This window comes from Grammomys surdaster, unplaced genomic scaffold (genome assembly GCF_004785775.1).
Source record: "Grammomys surdaster isolate TR1022 unplaced genomic scaffold, NIH_TR_1.0 125606, whole genome shotgun sequence".
NCBI classification, from domain to species: Eukaryota; Metazoa; Chordata; class Mammalia; order Rodentia; family Muridae; genus Grammomys; species Grammomys surdaster.
This window is the reverse complement of record NW_021620449.1, coordinates 1,508,596-1,523,192: the sequence shown is the minus strand read 5'-3', so window position 1 is coordinate 1,523,192 and position 14,597 is coordinate 1,508,596. Positions and strand designations below refer to the sequence as shown.

At 41.1% G+C, this 14,597-nt stretch overlaps 1 protein-coding gene across 2 annotated transcripts in view; it reads left to right on the top strand.

The window, feature by feature from the left end:
* The window catches only part of Lrrfip2 (LRR binding FLII interacting protein 2), a 102,478-nt gene that overhangs the window by 72,926 nt on the left and 14,955 nt on the right, over nt 1-14,597 (top strand). The window contains exons 20-22 of one of the 2 annotated variants that reach the window (XM_028787052.1): nt 4,949-5,119; nt 10,916-11,008; nt 13,177-13,269. In XM_028787052.1, the coding sequence (XP_028642885.1) occupies nt 4,949-5,119; nt 10,916-11,008; nt 13,177-13,269 (357 nt within the window). The remainder of the gene's footprint in view (nt 1-4,948; nt 5,120-10,915; nt 11,009-13,176; nt 13,270-14,597) is intronic. The other variant, XM_028787053.1, reaches the window with a different exon arrangement.

The following is a 14,597-nucleotide window of genomic DNA, read 5'->3' as shown; positions in this document are numbered from 1 at the left end:
ACACACACACACACACACACACACACACACACACACACACACACACAGCAGGCAGGCCTCATGAGCAAGGCTTCCTGACTCCTTCCTATCATAATCTGAAATAACTCCACTACTAGTCAAAGCTTCTATGTAGGTACCATGGTCCAGAATTCACAGTGAAGACATAGAACTGAAAAGGTTGAGAGTCTGTCTTTCGAGGAGTGCTCCTGGTGGTGTGAGATGAGGCTGTGAGTACACACCAGGACACTCAGTCAGTTGAAGGCCTGTTTCTTTTACTGCTCTAAATCTTAAGGTTTAGTCCTCTGTTTAGGGTATAACTTATACCTTGCATCAGGGTACAAATTCAGTATGTTAGATACATACATACATACATACTCTCTAATGTCTTATACAACAGCACATCCAGACAGCAATTGAGTGAATCAAGAGATTTCTAACTGGTTTTTGTTATTGTTTATTTAAAACATTTCATTTATACTTTATATCTGTGATTAAATTCCTTGAAGAAAAAAAAAACAAGTCTGATTTGATGGTTTGAAATGTGAACAGATAAGATTCCTTCTCTTAATCCATATCAGTGTGTGACTGGACTTGACTGCAGAGCTCTATTTATCCTTGAAATGATTTGTTTATTTGGAAGAAAAGCTACAACAAAAATGTCTCTATTGGTGATTGACCATTGTGTTATGGCATATCCTATAAAAAGGGGTGTTCTTCACTACTTGGAACCTTGTTCTTGATTATCATGTGTACTTTTGGAGAGTTTGTCCAGACTCCCTGCCACCTTTCCTTTCATCAGGGGCGCTATAATGCTTTCCCCATGCCATAGAGTGTACTGATAGTATGCAGTATTTCTCAGAAAATACAATAAAATAGTTTGAAAAGCATAAATGATGTAAAAGATCTTTAATGGTCCTATAAAGGACTAAACCCATTTAAAAACTATTAAACATACCTTATTGAATTTTAATACAGAATTATAGCGATACATGAATGAACATAATTGACCTATTTTATTCTAGTGAGTATAAGCTTTTCATGAAAAGTAGCTTTTTCACTGAAAAGTAGCAAGCTGTTCAACAAAATACATGCATATAGTTAGTGTTAAAAATGGTAAACCAGGCAGGAGGGTCCCTGTGCACACACGTGAAAGGAAGTAGCCTGACTCAGGCACTGGGCCTCTGCAGGGACGGTGGGCAAGGAAGAATGCTTCATTTTTTTCTCCCCATAAAATCTTACCCTGTTTTTTGCTTAGGTATTTTTAAGAGCAGTTTTAAAATTGATAGTTAACATTTCAGAATTATTAAACATTTCCTCAAAACCTAGTGTTACATCAACTGTCTCTGGGCGCACTTAGTATATTTGGTCTACTCAAGTAAGATAGGGCGCCAGTAACAGACTGGAGTCATGATTCCACTCAAGCCTTGCGTGGGGATCTATTGAGCTTCTGGGGCTTACTTGCAGCAGCACGAGTGACCCTCAAATGGTTGTCACCCCAGAAGGATTTAGGCTTCCTCACAGCTGCCTCACAGATGCCTCCTCCCTTCAGTCTAGTTTCGACAGTCCAAATACTCATGCACCTCTCCTAGATCCTATGCATCTTGAGCAGAGAGTTACATGCAGCTGGCCGGGAGGTGCAGAGGGGAGGGAATGGCTGGAAACTTTTAAGTGAGGATCTAATAGCTTCTCCACTTTCCTGATGTCAATAGCCCCAGTCTTTTTTTTTTTTTTTTAAGTGTATTTGTATCTGTGTAAATGTGTGTGTGCCTGTGGAGGCCAAAGGTGCTACTGTGAGCTGCCTCACCTGGGTACCAGGAACTCAGCTCAGGTCCATTTCAAGAGCAGTACTCCCTCTTAATCACTGAGCCATCTCTCCAGCCCAACAGGCCCAATCTGTTGTGGTTAATCCCAGCTGCTCTGATTAAGATGCTAACGGCAACTGAGAGGACCATGTTCCACAACAGTTACTGTCTGACCAACCTGAAGTCCAAATAAAATTAGAGTATTTCCCACCTTGACACTTTAAAGTCTTTCTTTAAAATATATTTTATTTATGTTTGTGTACTTGAGTTGTTTTCCCCAGAGGCCAGAAGACATCCGATCTCTTAGAGCTGGAGACACAGGTAGTTAGTTGTGAGCCGTCTGTAGTGGGTGCCACAAATCAAACCTGGATCTTTGGAAGAAGTGCAAGTGCTCTTAACCACTGAGCCATCTCTCCAGCCCCACTTTAAAAGTCTATTATACGCTTTTTACAGGAAAAATTTACATGGACTTACTGCATTATGTATTTTGTTTATGTGTCTTAGTTCTGAGCTTCCTTGGATTCTGTTAAACACGGAGTCACACCCTAAAATGATGAGGCTTTTTTTTTTCTCTTAGCCTCTTGGATGAAATTTGGTATTATATGAATAGATATCATTGAATTTTGGACCTTCCTATAGTTGAAATTTTAAAATATGCTTTTAGTTAAGTGTTCTCAATACTATTTTGAATCATGCTCGTATTTTGTTCTGGTTTGTGAAGCATTCCTGGTTAGAGTATTGGGCGTCTGAACAACTGCCAGACTGTTTCCAGAGTAGGCACTTATGCTTCTGTCAGCAGTGTAAGGGATCCCGTTTCACCATACCCTCCCCAATACTTCTTTCTTTTAGGAGGAGAGGGCTTGCTAGGGATTGAGGTGGGGCAGGGGTTCTTTCCTACTGAGCATTTGCCCTCAGCCCTATGCCTTGGTCATGGACTCTAGCTGTCTTAGTAGATGAGACATTGGCTCACATTCTGTGACTTTGTTGTGCATTCCCCAATGAGGAAGGATGCTGAGCATGCATCCATGTACTCTCTGGACATCTGTCTGCAAACCCTCTTTGGGGTCTGCCTACTCATGTCATCATCATTTTGCATTTTGAGCCTGTTGTTGACTCTAGTTCTGGGCTGAAATCAGTTATCAGAACTGTGAGTTACCATTTGCTGAGTAAAGTTTTAATTTTTAATAAAGGTCTCCTTTTTTTCCTTGGCTGATAGTGCTTTTGATGTAATTTTTAATAAGTCATTACCCATCCAGAGCCATGAAGACTTATTTCCTTAGTTTTTATGTTGTTACCTTTGCATTTAGATGGTTGGCTCATCTTGAGCTAACTTTTGTGTGTGGTATTGGGCATCTGTCTTCATTCTTTAAACAGTGAATTGTTCCAGCACCATTCATTGCTTTTGCTTTGCACTGTGTGGACACCTTTGTTGAAAAACTGGTTATAAATGTAAGGGTTCTCATTGGTTTGTTCACTACTTTATTAGGTTCTTAGACCTCTGCCTCCCTCCCAACCTTTATTCCACTGTAATCCCTTCCAACCCCCCAACACTTTGTAGGAGAGGAAGAAGGATGGGGGAAGGAGGGCATAGACTTCTTTAAACTACTTCCTATTGATTAAGGGTGTTGAGTTCCTAGGGGCAAGTCCAGTCTTCATTGTCAGAATATCCAGCAGTCCAGCAATAGCAGACATAGCCGCAGGATGATCCAGCAGCTGGGGGACCAACAGCTGCCACAGACCCTCTGGGGTTCTGAATTTGTACCCCCTCCAGAGTCCCCAGAATTAAACTATCTGTTGCTGACAAAAACCATGCCTCTCCTAGAACAAGAGACAGTCAGAGTTAGCGGCTGTGGACAAACTGAAGCAGCTCCATATCCCACACCTGGGATTAAAACAAAAACGTCATCACAAAATTGGGTTTTTAAGGCAACCAAATTTCTCACTACAAGTTCTGGAGTCCTGTAGCTGTCTTTGGCTACTTTGTGGGTTGTTCTTTCTTTCGATCTTTCCACTCCCTAACACTAATAAGAGAGAAAAACAGATAGAGTGGAAAGGAAAGAGATCCCAGAATAAAGTCAGGGGTTGGAAAGGGGGAGACATTATCATTAGACTACTTCCTGCTGATTAGGAGTCTCAGGATATCTAATTTCTCCTTGTTTCTTTTTTGTTCATGACTACTTAACAAACTTCAAACACAACAACCAACCAACAACCCACACTGCCTTTCGGGGCCCTAGCATTTATATACCTTCTGAAAAGTCCTCAGAATTTTAAATGTCACACAATTCATGCCCCTGCTAGAGCACGAGGCAAATCATAGTCAGCTGCTGTGGACAGTCTGAAGTAGTCATATATCCCACACCTGGGATTAAAAAGAAAACATATTCTTAATCATATTTCTGTACTTTTAAAAGAAACCAAAATTCCAGAATTCTCACTACAGAGTCCTAAGACTGTTTTACTGATTTTTTTAAAAAGTTGCTTTTCTAGATGAGTTTTCTTTTTATCTTTTAATAAGTCAATAGGCAATTGCAATTATCAGGTTACTTACTGTTTTAAAATATGTATACAATATCTTAGGTAAAAGTTTTAGCATTATATAAAATTTCAGGCACTGTGCAATAGCTCTTAAGTGATTTTTGTATTTATTTAACAATGACTCAGAGATGGAAAATTGCCAGGAAAAATGTTCATCCCATTTATATTAGCATTATACACACTGAGGAAATACTGAAAACCCAAATGCCAAAAGTGGCAAAATTCAGAGATATGTGTGGTTGTGCAGAGAGAGGCTGTGCTCTCTCAAACTTCTGCATTTGGAAAACTAGACATTTGTTGTTAAAAACTACAAGAGAAACTTTTGAAATATTGTTTTACATTTTCTGTTTCTTAAAAACAAATGTTTCTGCACACTTACTCTTTGCTGCTTAATGTTGTATTCTTGGCATGCCAAAGACCACGTCTCAGGGAGGCACTGGTGTCTTCTCATCTCTCTGTTACATGTGCACGCTACTGAACAAGGAGTGCCTCGCTTGCTTGTATTGTGTGGAATGCTTCTGTGTATGTGCCAGGCCACACTGCTGTGTGTCACTCATGGGCAGCCACCATGTCGTAGATGTCAAGCTGACTTTTTTTTTGTTATTTAGGAGTCTTTGTCTGAAGTAGAAGAAAAATACAAGAAAGCCATGGTGTCCAATGCACAACTAGACAATGAGAAGAACAATCTGATCTACCAGGTGGACACCCTCAAGGATGTCATTGAAGAGCAGGAGGAGCAGATGGCAGAGTTTTACAGAGAAAACGAAGAGAAATCAAAGGTAGCTGCTCATCTCATACACCACTCTCTGGGGGCAGAAAATCAAAGCTTGTTTAGATGTTTAGAGGAGACAGGGCTGGTGGGAACTGCAGTCAGAATTGAGGGCTCTGAGAAATCAGCCAGTGCCCTAAAAACATTGTTTTTTTTTTTAAGGAAAAACTTCTATATTTTTTTAGGTTTTTAAAAACTAGATTATGAACTCAAATATTTATTCTTTTAACTGGGAAAATGACATTGAGTTGCTTCTTTGTTTCCATTGTAAATAGAATGACAGAACTTAGAAGCTCTCATTGAGACAGGCGATTTTTTTTTTTCTGTGAGTTTCTAAGTACTTAAAGAGACTCCACTTTCCAAATAACCAGTTACTTAGAAGCAGCAGTTTAAAGATGTGAGTCAGAAACTGACAGGTGTTTCCTTAAGAAGAAGTTACATACTGCTGAAGAATAAAAGTACCATATCTGCCCTCAGGCAGCTGCAGCAAAGACACTAGGTTGTAGTAAACATTTATTGGACCTGGACATTTTAAAGTTAGTTTCTAAGTAGAGAATTAATGGATATGATTGTTAGACATTAGTTACTGTTATATTGCCAATATAGAAATAAAGAGAAAACAGTTTAGGAAATTGGTGTTGATGAATTTTTGGAAACACCATCTGAATTGTACATAATAAAGGGAGATGGCTAGTTGTACAGCGTTTGATAGGCTCACATGTCATGGCGGTATAATACTCTCATAAGAAACCAGCTTCTCTGACATTTAACAACATGTTACTAAGGGGCTGTCACTAAGGAGTGACTTGGTGGCTAAGCACACTTGCTGTTCTTCAAGGGGACCCAGGTTTAATTGCCAGCACCCATATCAAGTAGCTCACAGCTGCTTGTAACTCCACTTCCACAGGATCTGACCCACGCTTCTGGCCTCTGCAGGTTCCAGCATACACATGGTACATATGCGTGCATGTAGATATTCACATAGACACATAAAATAAAAATAAGTATTTAAAATTTATATTGATTTTAAACATAGAAAAAGAAGTAGAGCGTCTAATAGGTCCATCAGCTTCCTCTTGGTGACATCAACCCATAGTTAGCCCCACCTCATCCTTTTCTACTCTGTGTTTAAAACAAATTCTAGGCATCTAATTTTAATAATTAATATGGACAGACTACATGTTCTTTTTTTAAAAAGTGTATTACAAAAACATTCCAGGGGCTGGAGATGGTTGAGCAGATAAAGCACTTGTCATATAAACTTAAGGACAAGAGTTTGGATTCCCCGTGCCCATGTAATACCATGGCATGGCAGTGTCAGGATACCTAGAGTAAGCTAGGGAGACAAGACAATCAGTGAGCTCTGGGTTCAGCAAGAGACTCTGCCTTAATATCAACGGTGAGAGAATAAATCCCTGGCTTAAGCCTCCGCCTCCACACTTGCATATCTGACACCCACAGATGCATGCATGCACATGCTCATACAAAAGACCAAGTCAGACTTGAAAAATTAATATCAATTCCTACATATTAAAATTTTAGTAATTTCAAAGCACCATACACAGTTTTCCTTTCTATGCTTAGAAAGAAATCAGAAGGCCGGGCGGTGGTGGCGCACGCCTTTAATCCCAGCACTCGGGAGGCAGAGGCAGGCGGATTTCTGAGTTCGAGGCCAGCCTGGTCTACAGAGTGAGTTCCAGGACAGCCCGGGCTATACAGAGAAACCCTGTCTCGAAAACCCAAAAAAAAAAAAAAAAAAAAAAAGAAATCAGAAGCTAGTCATGGTCGTGCACATAATCCTAGCACTTGAGAGGCTGAGGCAGGAGGATAATGGATTTATGGCCACCTGGATTACACTGAGACCCTTTCTCAAAACAAAACAGAAACAGAAGTTGGTATGGTGGCACACATCTTTAATTCCAGTATGGAAGAATTAGAGTCAAGAGGATGTTCTGTGAGTCTGAGGCCAGCCTAGTGTAGTAGTAAATTCTGGGCCAGCTGGGACTGTCTAGTGAGACCCTGAGACCCTGTGTCATCCCTACCCCACCCCAGTCAACCCTCTCCCAGCCACGGCCTCCCAGGATCCAGGTGAGTCTCACACCTTGAAATGAGTTGCTGTGTTGAGACTCTTAGCTAATTGTTCCCTTTCCACCTCTTCCCAGTACAGTTTAGATTTGAGGAAACTTGATTGCCTGTCCTAGGAGCTTGATGTTCTTAAATACTTTCTTTTTTTCATGTCCACAGTGTCTTTTTGGGGGTTCCCCATCCTCTTAAGTTCCTATGAACAGGCTGTCAGGTGTAGACATGTCACTAAATGTAACTGGAGCCCTTTTTTGCAAGCCTGCTTCAGAAGTGGCATGGTCCTTTTTACAGAGCCCAGGTAGCTGGCTGTCGTCTCATGCTGTGGCTGGATGTTTAGAGCTTAGATCCAGTTCCAGGGAATCTGATACCCTCTTCTGGCTTTCATAGTTACCAGGCAAAAAAGTGATGCACAGTCGTACATGCAGGCAAATACCCATACATACAAAATAATTAAAAATGATTCAATTCAGGCTGGACGCCATGTGGGGGGGAATTCGAGGGTGGGGAGGTGGGAGTGGAGGGTAGGTGGGGGCATATCCTCATAGAAGCACGAGGAGGGGGGATGAGATAGGGGGTTCCTGGGTGGGGCTGGGGGGAATGGGGTAAGGGGATAACATCTAAAATGTAAATAAAATATCCAATAAAAAATGATTCAATTAATATGTAACTTCCCATTTAAGGTCTATGATTCAGTGGAGTTTAGTATATTCACATAAAGGTGCATCTGTCACACCTACAAAATAGTGACATTCTCTCAAGTAGAACCTGACTATTCTTTAGTCGTTATATTCCTACTCCTGATCCCTCAGCCCCAAGTAACTACTGGTCTTCTTTGTGTCTCTGTAAATGTCCTCATTCTAGACTTCGATGTCAACAGGATCATAAAAGGGACTATCTCATGTTTACTATCTCACAGTGTAGTAACCCTGAGTCAGCCGTGTTGTGGCATACATATAAGTGCTTCATTTCTTCCCGTGACACTTTATTATTCCATCTTTAGGGTAGCTACATGTGTTGGGGGATCCAGCAGCATTAATTGATATTTGGATCAATATCAATTTTTTCCTTTTGGCCTTTTGTGAGAAATGCTGACATGAGCACCTCTGTAGATTTGTGTGGACATTGCTTTCCTTTGTCTAATTATTTAGAGTGAGATTGTTGGCTCGTTTGGCAAGTACACAAACCAAGTGAGGAGCAGCAGACTTTCCAAAGCAATGCTAGCACTTTAGCCGATGTTACTGGCTGTGTTCTTTACTAATATCTTCTCCACTGTTTGCTAGTTTGGCCTTTCTAGTCTAGCCATCTAGTGGATGTAGCTCTGATTTGCATCTCTCTGATAAAGCTACTGGTTTTGAGTATCTTTTCATGGGCTTCTGGTTTCTCTTTTGAAATTGCTCATTTTTCAATTTTTATTACTGTTGTAAGACTATAGATATGTTCAGATATAGGTTATGTAACAAATAAATGATTTGTACCTGTCTTCTCCAATTTTTGTGTTTCTTTTTAACCTCCTTATGCTTTGTGGCCTTATTATCTTGTATCATGTCCATCTTTAGAAAGGATCTTCATTTTTTATTACCTAGATGAGACACTTTGCATAGTTTCAGCACTCCTTTGCTTTTATAGTTTCAAAATAAGGAGTTAAACTTTCACAGTGGCCAACCATCCTTTCTGAAGTCTTTGTAAACTTGTGTGTTGTGGTTTCAGCTTTTGTCCCTTTTGATGTTCAGATTTTCCCACTGCCAGTGCTTGTGAGCCCCTTTTCTGCTGACTCCCAAGCAGTGTGGAGGGCTCACTGATAGGTGGCCTCCATGCTTTCTGACAGACGAGGATATTCTGGCCTTATCTTTAGCATCCTTTGTCAAAGGAGGGCCTCCATGTTCCCATGTTCTCCCGCAGGCCTGGGGCCGCTCTTGATGCTCAATCACTTCATGGCCTTTCAGTCAAAATATGTATGTGGGCTCTTGTTTGCTTGTATGACAAAAGAAACCGTGCAGTAATGGTTTAAGTTTATATGCATGACTGTAGGGATTGTACCTGGTCCCTGGTGTTCTCCATCTCCTCTGCCCTAATTCTTACTGCTGTATTGTACATCACTCAGAAAAGCAAGACCACGTTGACACTGATGTAGTTATAGAAAGCAGCCATAGTGTTTGACTTGGCCTTTTCTTTGGGTCAGTAGGCTATGCATAGCCAAAATACTGTTCTTTAAAAATTACTTGAAATAGATTTTCAAAATTCTTTTATTATGATAAAGACATACCACAATAAAGTTACCATTTTAGCCATTTTAAAGGGTATAGTTCAGAAGGATTTTTTTTATACTGTCATGTGAAAGCTGTATGTTTTAATCTTGCAAAAGTAAACTCTAAACAAATTAAGTAATCGAGACATTTGACCCTTTTCCTGGCCTAGGCTACCATTGTGCCTTCCTCAGCACACATCTTGACTTACAACCCTCAGCATGGAGCTCCTTCTTTCACAAGGCTGGACACTGTCCCGTCTGTGCCACATTTACCCACTGATCTTCATTTGCCAGGATGTGGGCTGTTCCTTCTACCTGGGGCTACACTTTAAATTGAACTCTTACCTATGTAAAGATAGGTAGATCTGAAGTCAAACAAAGGACATTAATTTAAATTTTATTTGTCTTCCATCCTCGTTTTCCTCTTTCTTAGCAAGAATTCTTTTTATTTTATTTCTACTTTTTAAAAAATTTCATTCATTTTGTTTTGTGTATGTCTGTGCACCATATGTATGCCTGGTGCTTGTGTAGGTCAGAAGAAGGACTTATATCTTCAGGAACTACACTTAGAGATGGCTGTGAGCCACCACATGCTGAGAACCAAACACAGGTCCTCAGCAAAAGCAACCAGTGCTCTTACCTACTGAGCGATCACTCCAGCCCTGGAGAATTTTCCTTACATTTAGTGATCTGTCTTTCCTTTTATAAGCCACGAAGATATGTCAGCCAGTTTTGATTAAAAAGAGATACAGCATCTGAGATAATGGGAACACGTCCATTTGTGCTCCTCCCTCAGAGAACAGCAGCACACAGTGAGCGCTGCTCTTCATCAGGCACACAGAGCTTCGCTGCTTCTGCTTCTCCTGCTTCTTCTGCTGCAGTTACTCTGTCATGCACAGTCACAGTGTTTGCAGTGTTGCTGTCCAGAAGTCATCCTGCAAAGCTGTGTGTGCTGACACACAGAGCTAATGTCTCTCTTCCTGTGAGCATGTGTCATGTCAGAGTTGTTCCCTTCTTGTTTCCTGGCCTTTAGCCTGGTTTTCCTTGTTGTCAGTGGGTTTTGTTGTTGTTATTGTTGTTATTTTAGGAGTTCTCCAGATGGAAAAAGCATAATAAGTCTTTGTCTTTGAACATAAATTACAATTTCTTGGGAAGTTGTCATTCTTATCTTTACTCTGCGGTAGCTTTTGCTATTCTAACAATTTTAATTAGTCTCTTGCCCTGCTTTTCCTTTATTGTTTTTGGATATTGGAATCTTCTACTCTACAGTGACTCATTTTAAAAAGTCCCTACATTTTGCTGTCCATTTTGGTGCTTTTCTTCCTTCGTCATATAAGATGGAGGTTTAAAGTTTGACCCTTTTCATGCAAGTCAGCCATCTAAGCATGATTCTGAAGTTACACGGGCCCTGATAAATTACACGTGTCCAGCTTCGTGTCTATCCCAAGCCCTCTAACGACAGCCTTTTCTTACTAACAGGAGTTAGAAAGACAGAAACACATGTGCAGCGTGCTGCAGCATAAGATGGATGAACTCAAAGAAGGCCTTCGGCAGAGGGACGAGCTCATCGAGGTATGTGCTTCAGCTGTGGAAACGCTCAATTTTGAAAAATGAGTTGGAAAGGATGGTGGGTGGGAGACTGTTAAAGTCCTATAAATCAGTGTTCTCAGTTTTCCTAATGTGACCCTTTAGTTCCTTATGTTGTGGCATGGTGACATCCAACCATGAGATTATTTCTGATGCTACTTCATAACTATATGCTACTGTTACAAATAGTAATGTAATGATCTGTGTTTTCTGATAGTCTTAGGTGACCTGAAAACAGGTTGTTTGACTCCTAAAGGGGTCATGACATACAGGTGCTGCTATAAAGTTTACTTGTGTTAACATTGGCTTTCTCAAACTTTTTGAAAATGAAATATAAAGGCAAGCATAAAAAGTGAATGCTTCCCAGCTCTATAAAATTCCCCCGTTAGTAGTAGGAGTTTTGACCAATGTCTTTTATTCTTCAGCACTCTTTCCTGAAGATATCATAGGACTTTGGAAAGGGAAGCGTTATAGAGTCACACACTCTGTGGGCCCTAGTGCATGCTGGGCTACAGGACATGATTCCTGAGTGAGACTTTAACCCTTACTCAGGTTGATACACTGAGGTAGCTGAGGAAAAGGAGGGACTTGTCAAGATCTTTAACTTACACTACAGGGCTTCAGGTCTCCACTGTGGTGGAACTCTGTGCCACACTGAGGCAGCATCCCTGTGCAAAGGAGGGTGGCCCACAGCACATGGTCAAGGCATTCGTCCACCACCATCCCCGCTACGCTTAAGTGTTTTGGTTTTTATTAAGAACTCCATGTGAAGATAGTAAAGATTGATTTTGTCATTTGTCACCAGTTTCTTGGAAAACAAGCCCAGGGTGCTAGCTGTAGACTTTGAAAGCCTTAGTCTTTGTATCTTCTCAGTTCCCACTGTTTGGAGGTCAGTATCTACTGATCACATACAACTGGAACTCGAGTATCACATGTAATGCCTTTAGGTCTGGACAGTTAAGATCTGCATAATCAAGTGGAGAGTGTGTGAGTAGGGGCAGTGTTGCTGCTCATTAATTGGTGGCTCACAGGGAAAAACATGGGAAGAAGTCTAGGGTAAGCACCGGCTGCCTTTCTGTTACTGTGATAGCCAAAAGCAACTTAGGGGAGGAGGAAAGGGTTTATTCATCTTGCATTTTCAGGTCACAGTCCATCACTGAGGGAAGTCAGGGCAGGAACCCAAAGGCAGGACTGTTTGCTGTTCCACAAAGCATTATCTCGAACTAGGGAGCTCACTCACAACCAAGGAAGTATACTGTGAACCATGGAGGATGCTGTGTGCTAGCGAGCCAGCTCATGGGCTGGCTGAAGCTTATTTTCCTCACTGTAGCTTATATAGCCCTCACCATCTGCCCACCAGTAAGCTGGGCCCTCTCACATCAGTCAGCAATCAACACAGTCTCTTACAGACATGCCTACAGAGTGACCTGCTAAAGACAATTATATTCACCTGAGATTTTTCCCTCAGGGGATTCTAGGCTGTGTTAGTGCTAATCAGGACATCATTACTTACCAGAAGACTTGCTTCAGAACAGCTAAATGTTAAAATCCCATCTTTCTAAAAACTAATGTTTCTTTTACACTTTGTGATATTCTTGATATTTCAGTTTTTTGTCAACAGAAATCAAAATGATCAAGCTGAGTTATGTCTGTCTTAAGTTCTACTTTACCAAGTAAAACATTCAAAGCTACAGTTTCCTCTCTGGTAAAGGATTACGTATTCATAAGCAAACACACGTTTCCTTCTGCAAATCTAAGTGGCTCCATGTTTGGGTGGAAGGGCAGCTATCCCAGGATGGATATGCAGGAGAATGTTTGTAGGAATGAAGGCGGGATGGCTGCCACAGAACTCTGCTTGGAATAGTTATTCTGATACCCTTTCTGACTTTGCCCTGCCCTCTTTTCTTGTGGTGCTTGGGATCAAACCCAGTGCCTCTACACACACAACACATGCTTGGCTGCATCCTGCTGTCTTCCCTTGCTTACTGGTGGGGTCCAGCCGGGAGACAGTGGGTATCACCTTTCCCTTTTCTGTGAATCATAGACTTCTCCTCCCCCTTGTTAGAATTCACTACCTCCCTGTTTTCCTTCTTCTAACTCCCTTGCTTTTTTCTTTCTGCTTTTATTATTTCCCTCCCCCTCTTCTTCTTCAGGAGAATCAGCGCCTCCAGCAGAAACTAGACACCATGACAAAAGAGGTGTTTGACCTCCAAGAGACCCTGCTCTGGAAAGATAAAATAATTGGGGTATGAGAGGAGGTGGGGGTTTGGAGAAGCTCATTCCTGAGGGGATAGACCAAGAGAATTTAACTCAGAGGTTGCCAAAAAGCCATCCTTTTATTATTACATGTTTAGACAGTATGGACAACTAGAAGACAGAGAATAACTTCTCTAGGAAACACCGGTAGTGTGCCTAGATAGAACTTCTCTTTCCAGACTTCATGCTTATGAAGCTCACAAATAGAAACCTTTAAAAGAAGTGTTCTTTATTCCCCATATAATAAGGATTCTTACCCCACAGCAACCACAGGCATCTAATTCAAATTCCGTGGGCAGTTAGATATGCTTACATTATAAAATACGGACTGAAAGAGAAGATGGGGTGGAGGGGGAATGTTAGCTTATAAATCGTTGGTGAATAAGGTAGGAAAGGATTACAGATCGGTTTAGTTCTGGAAGTGGATAGGAATGTAAGATCATGGGGCTGCCAGACTGTGACACAGCTCTAGTTATAACCCTGAAGGCCCAGTGGGCCTGGTAAGGAGAGCTTCCTCATTGCTGGTTTGTATAATGCTGTGGGTACACGGCACACATGCTGCAGGATAGCAAAATGTCACACACCTAGTTCCAGAGGGTAGAAATTTAAAGAACAAAAGATATCTTTATATAATTTTTTGAAGCTTAAGTTACTAAGTCTCCAAAATTCCATCAAAACCTAGAAAATCTTCCCAAGGGACATTGTGATTGTGAATTACTTTATTTATAAATGTTTTTCCTTGGAAAAATGAAGTGATGTGTGGGGGTGGGTGCACAGAGTAGGGAGTGAAGTGGTGAGTGGGGTGGGTGCACAGTAAGCAGTTTGTGGAGAAAAAGTTTAAAGTGCACACACTGTCCGGGATGGCCATCTCACAGGTCAGGAGGCCCAGGGCTTCTGATTTCTATGATTTTCTTAGTGGTTTAAACCGATTCTCTTGGAACAGAAGCTGACTAGAGTAAAAACTACACACTCCATAAAAGAGCTCACTAAACCAGACCTTGTTTTCATACTAAAAAGAGATGCCAATACTGGTTGTAGTGGCACATGCCTTTGACCCCAGCACTTGGAGGAAGAGGGAGGCAAGTGGATCTCATGAATTCAAGGCTAGCCTGGTCTATATAGCAAGTTCTATACCAGCCAGGGCTACACAGCATGACTTGTTTCAAAAAGAAAAATCGAAGAAAAGAAAGAAATGTACATGTTGATGGTGAAGGTACACATCACTTTGCTTTTAATTGTCTGAGGATTTATTGAATTTTTCTATAAGATATAATGTATTTAACTTTTGAAAAGTAAACTTTGATAGGCTGCTGAGATA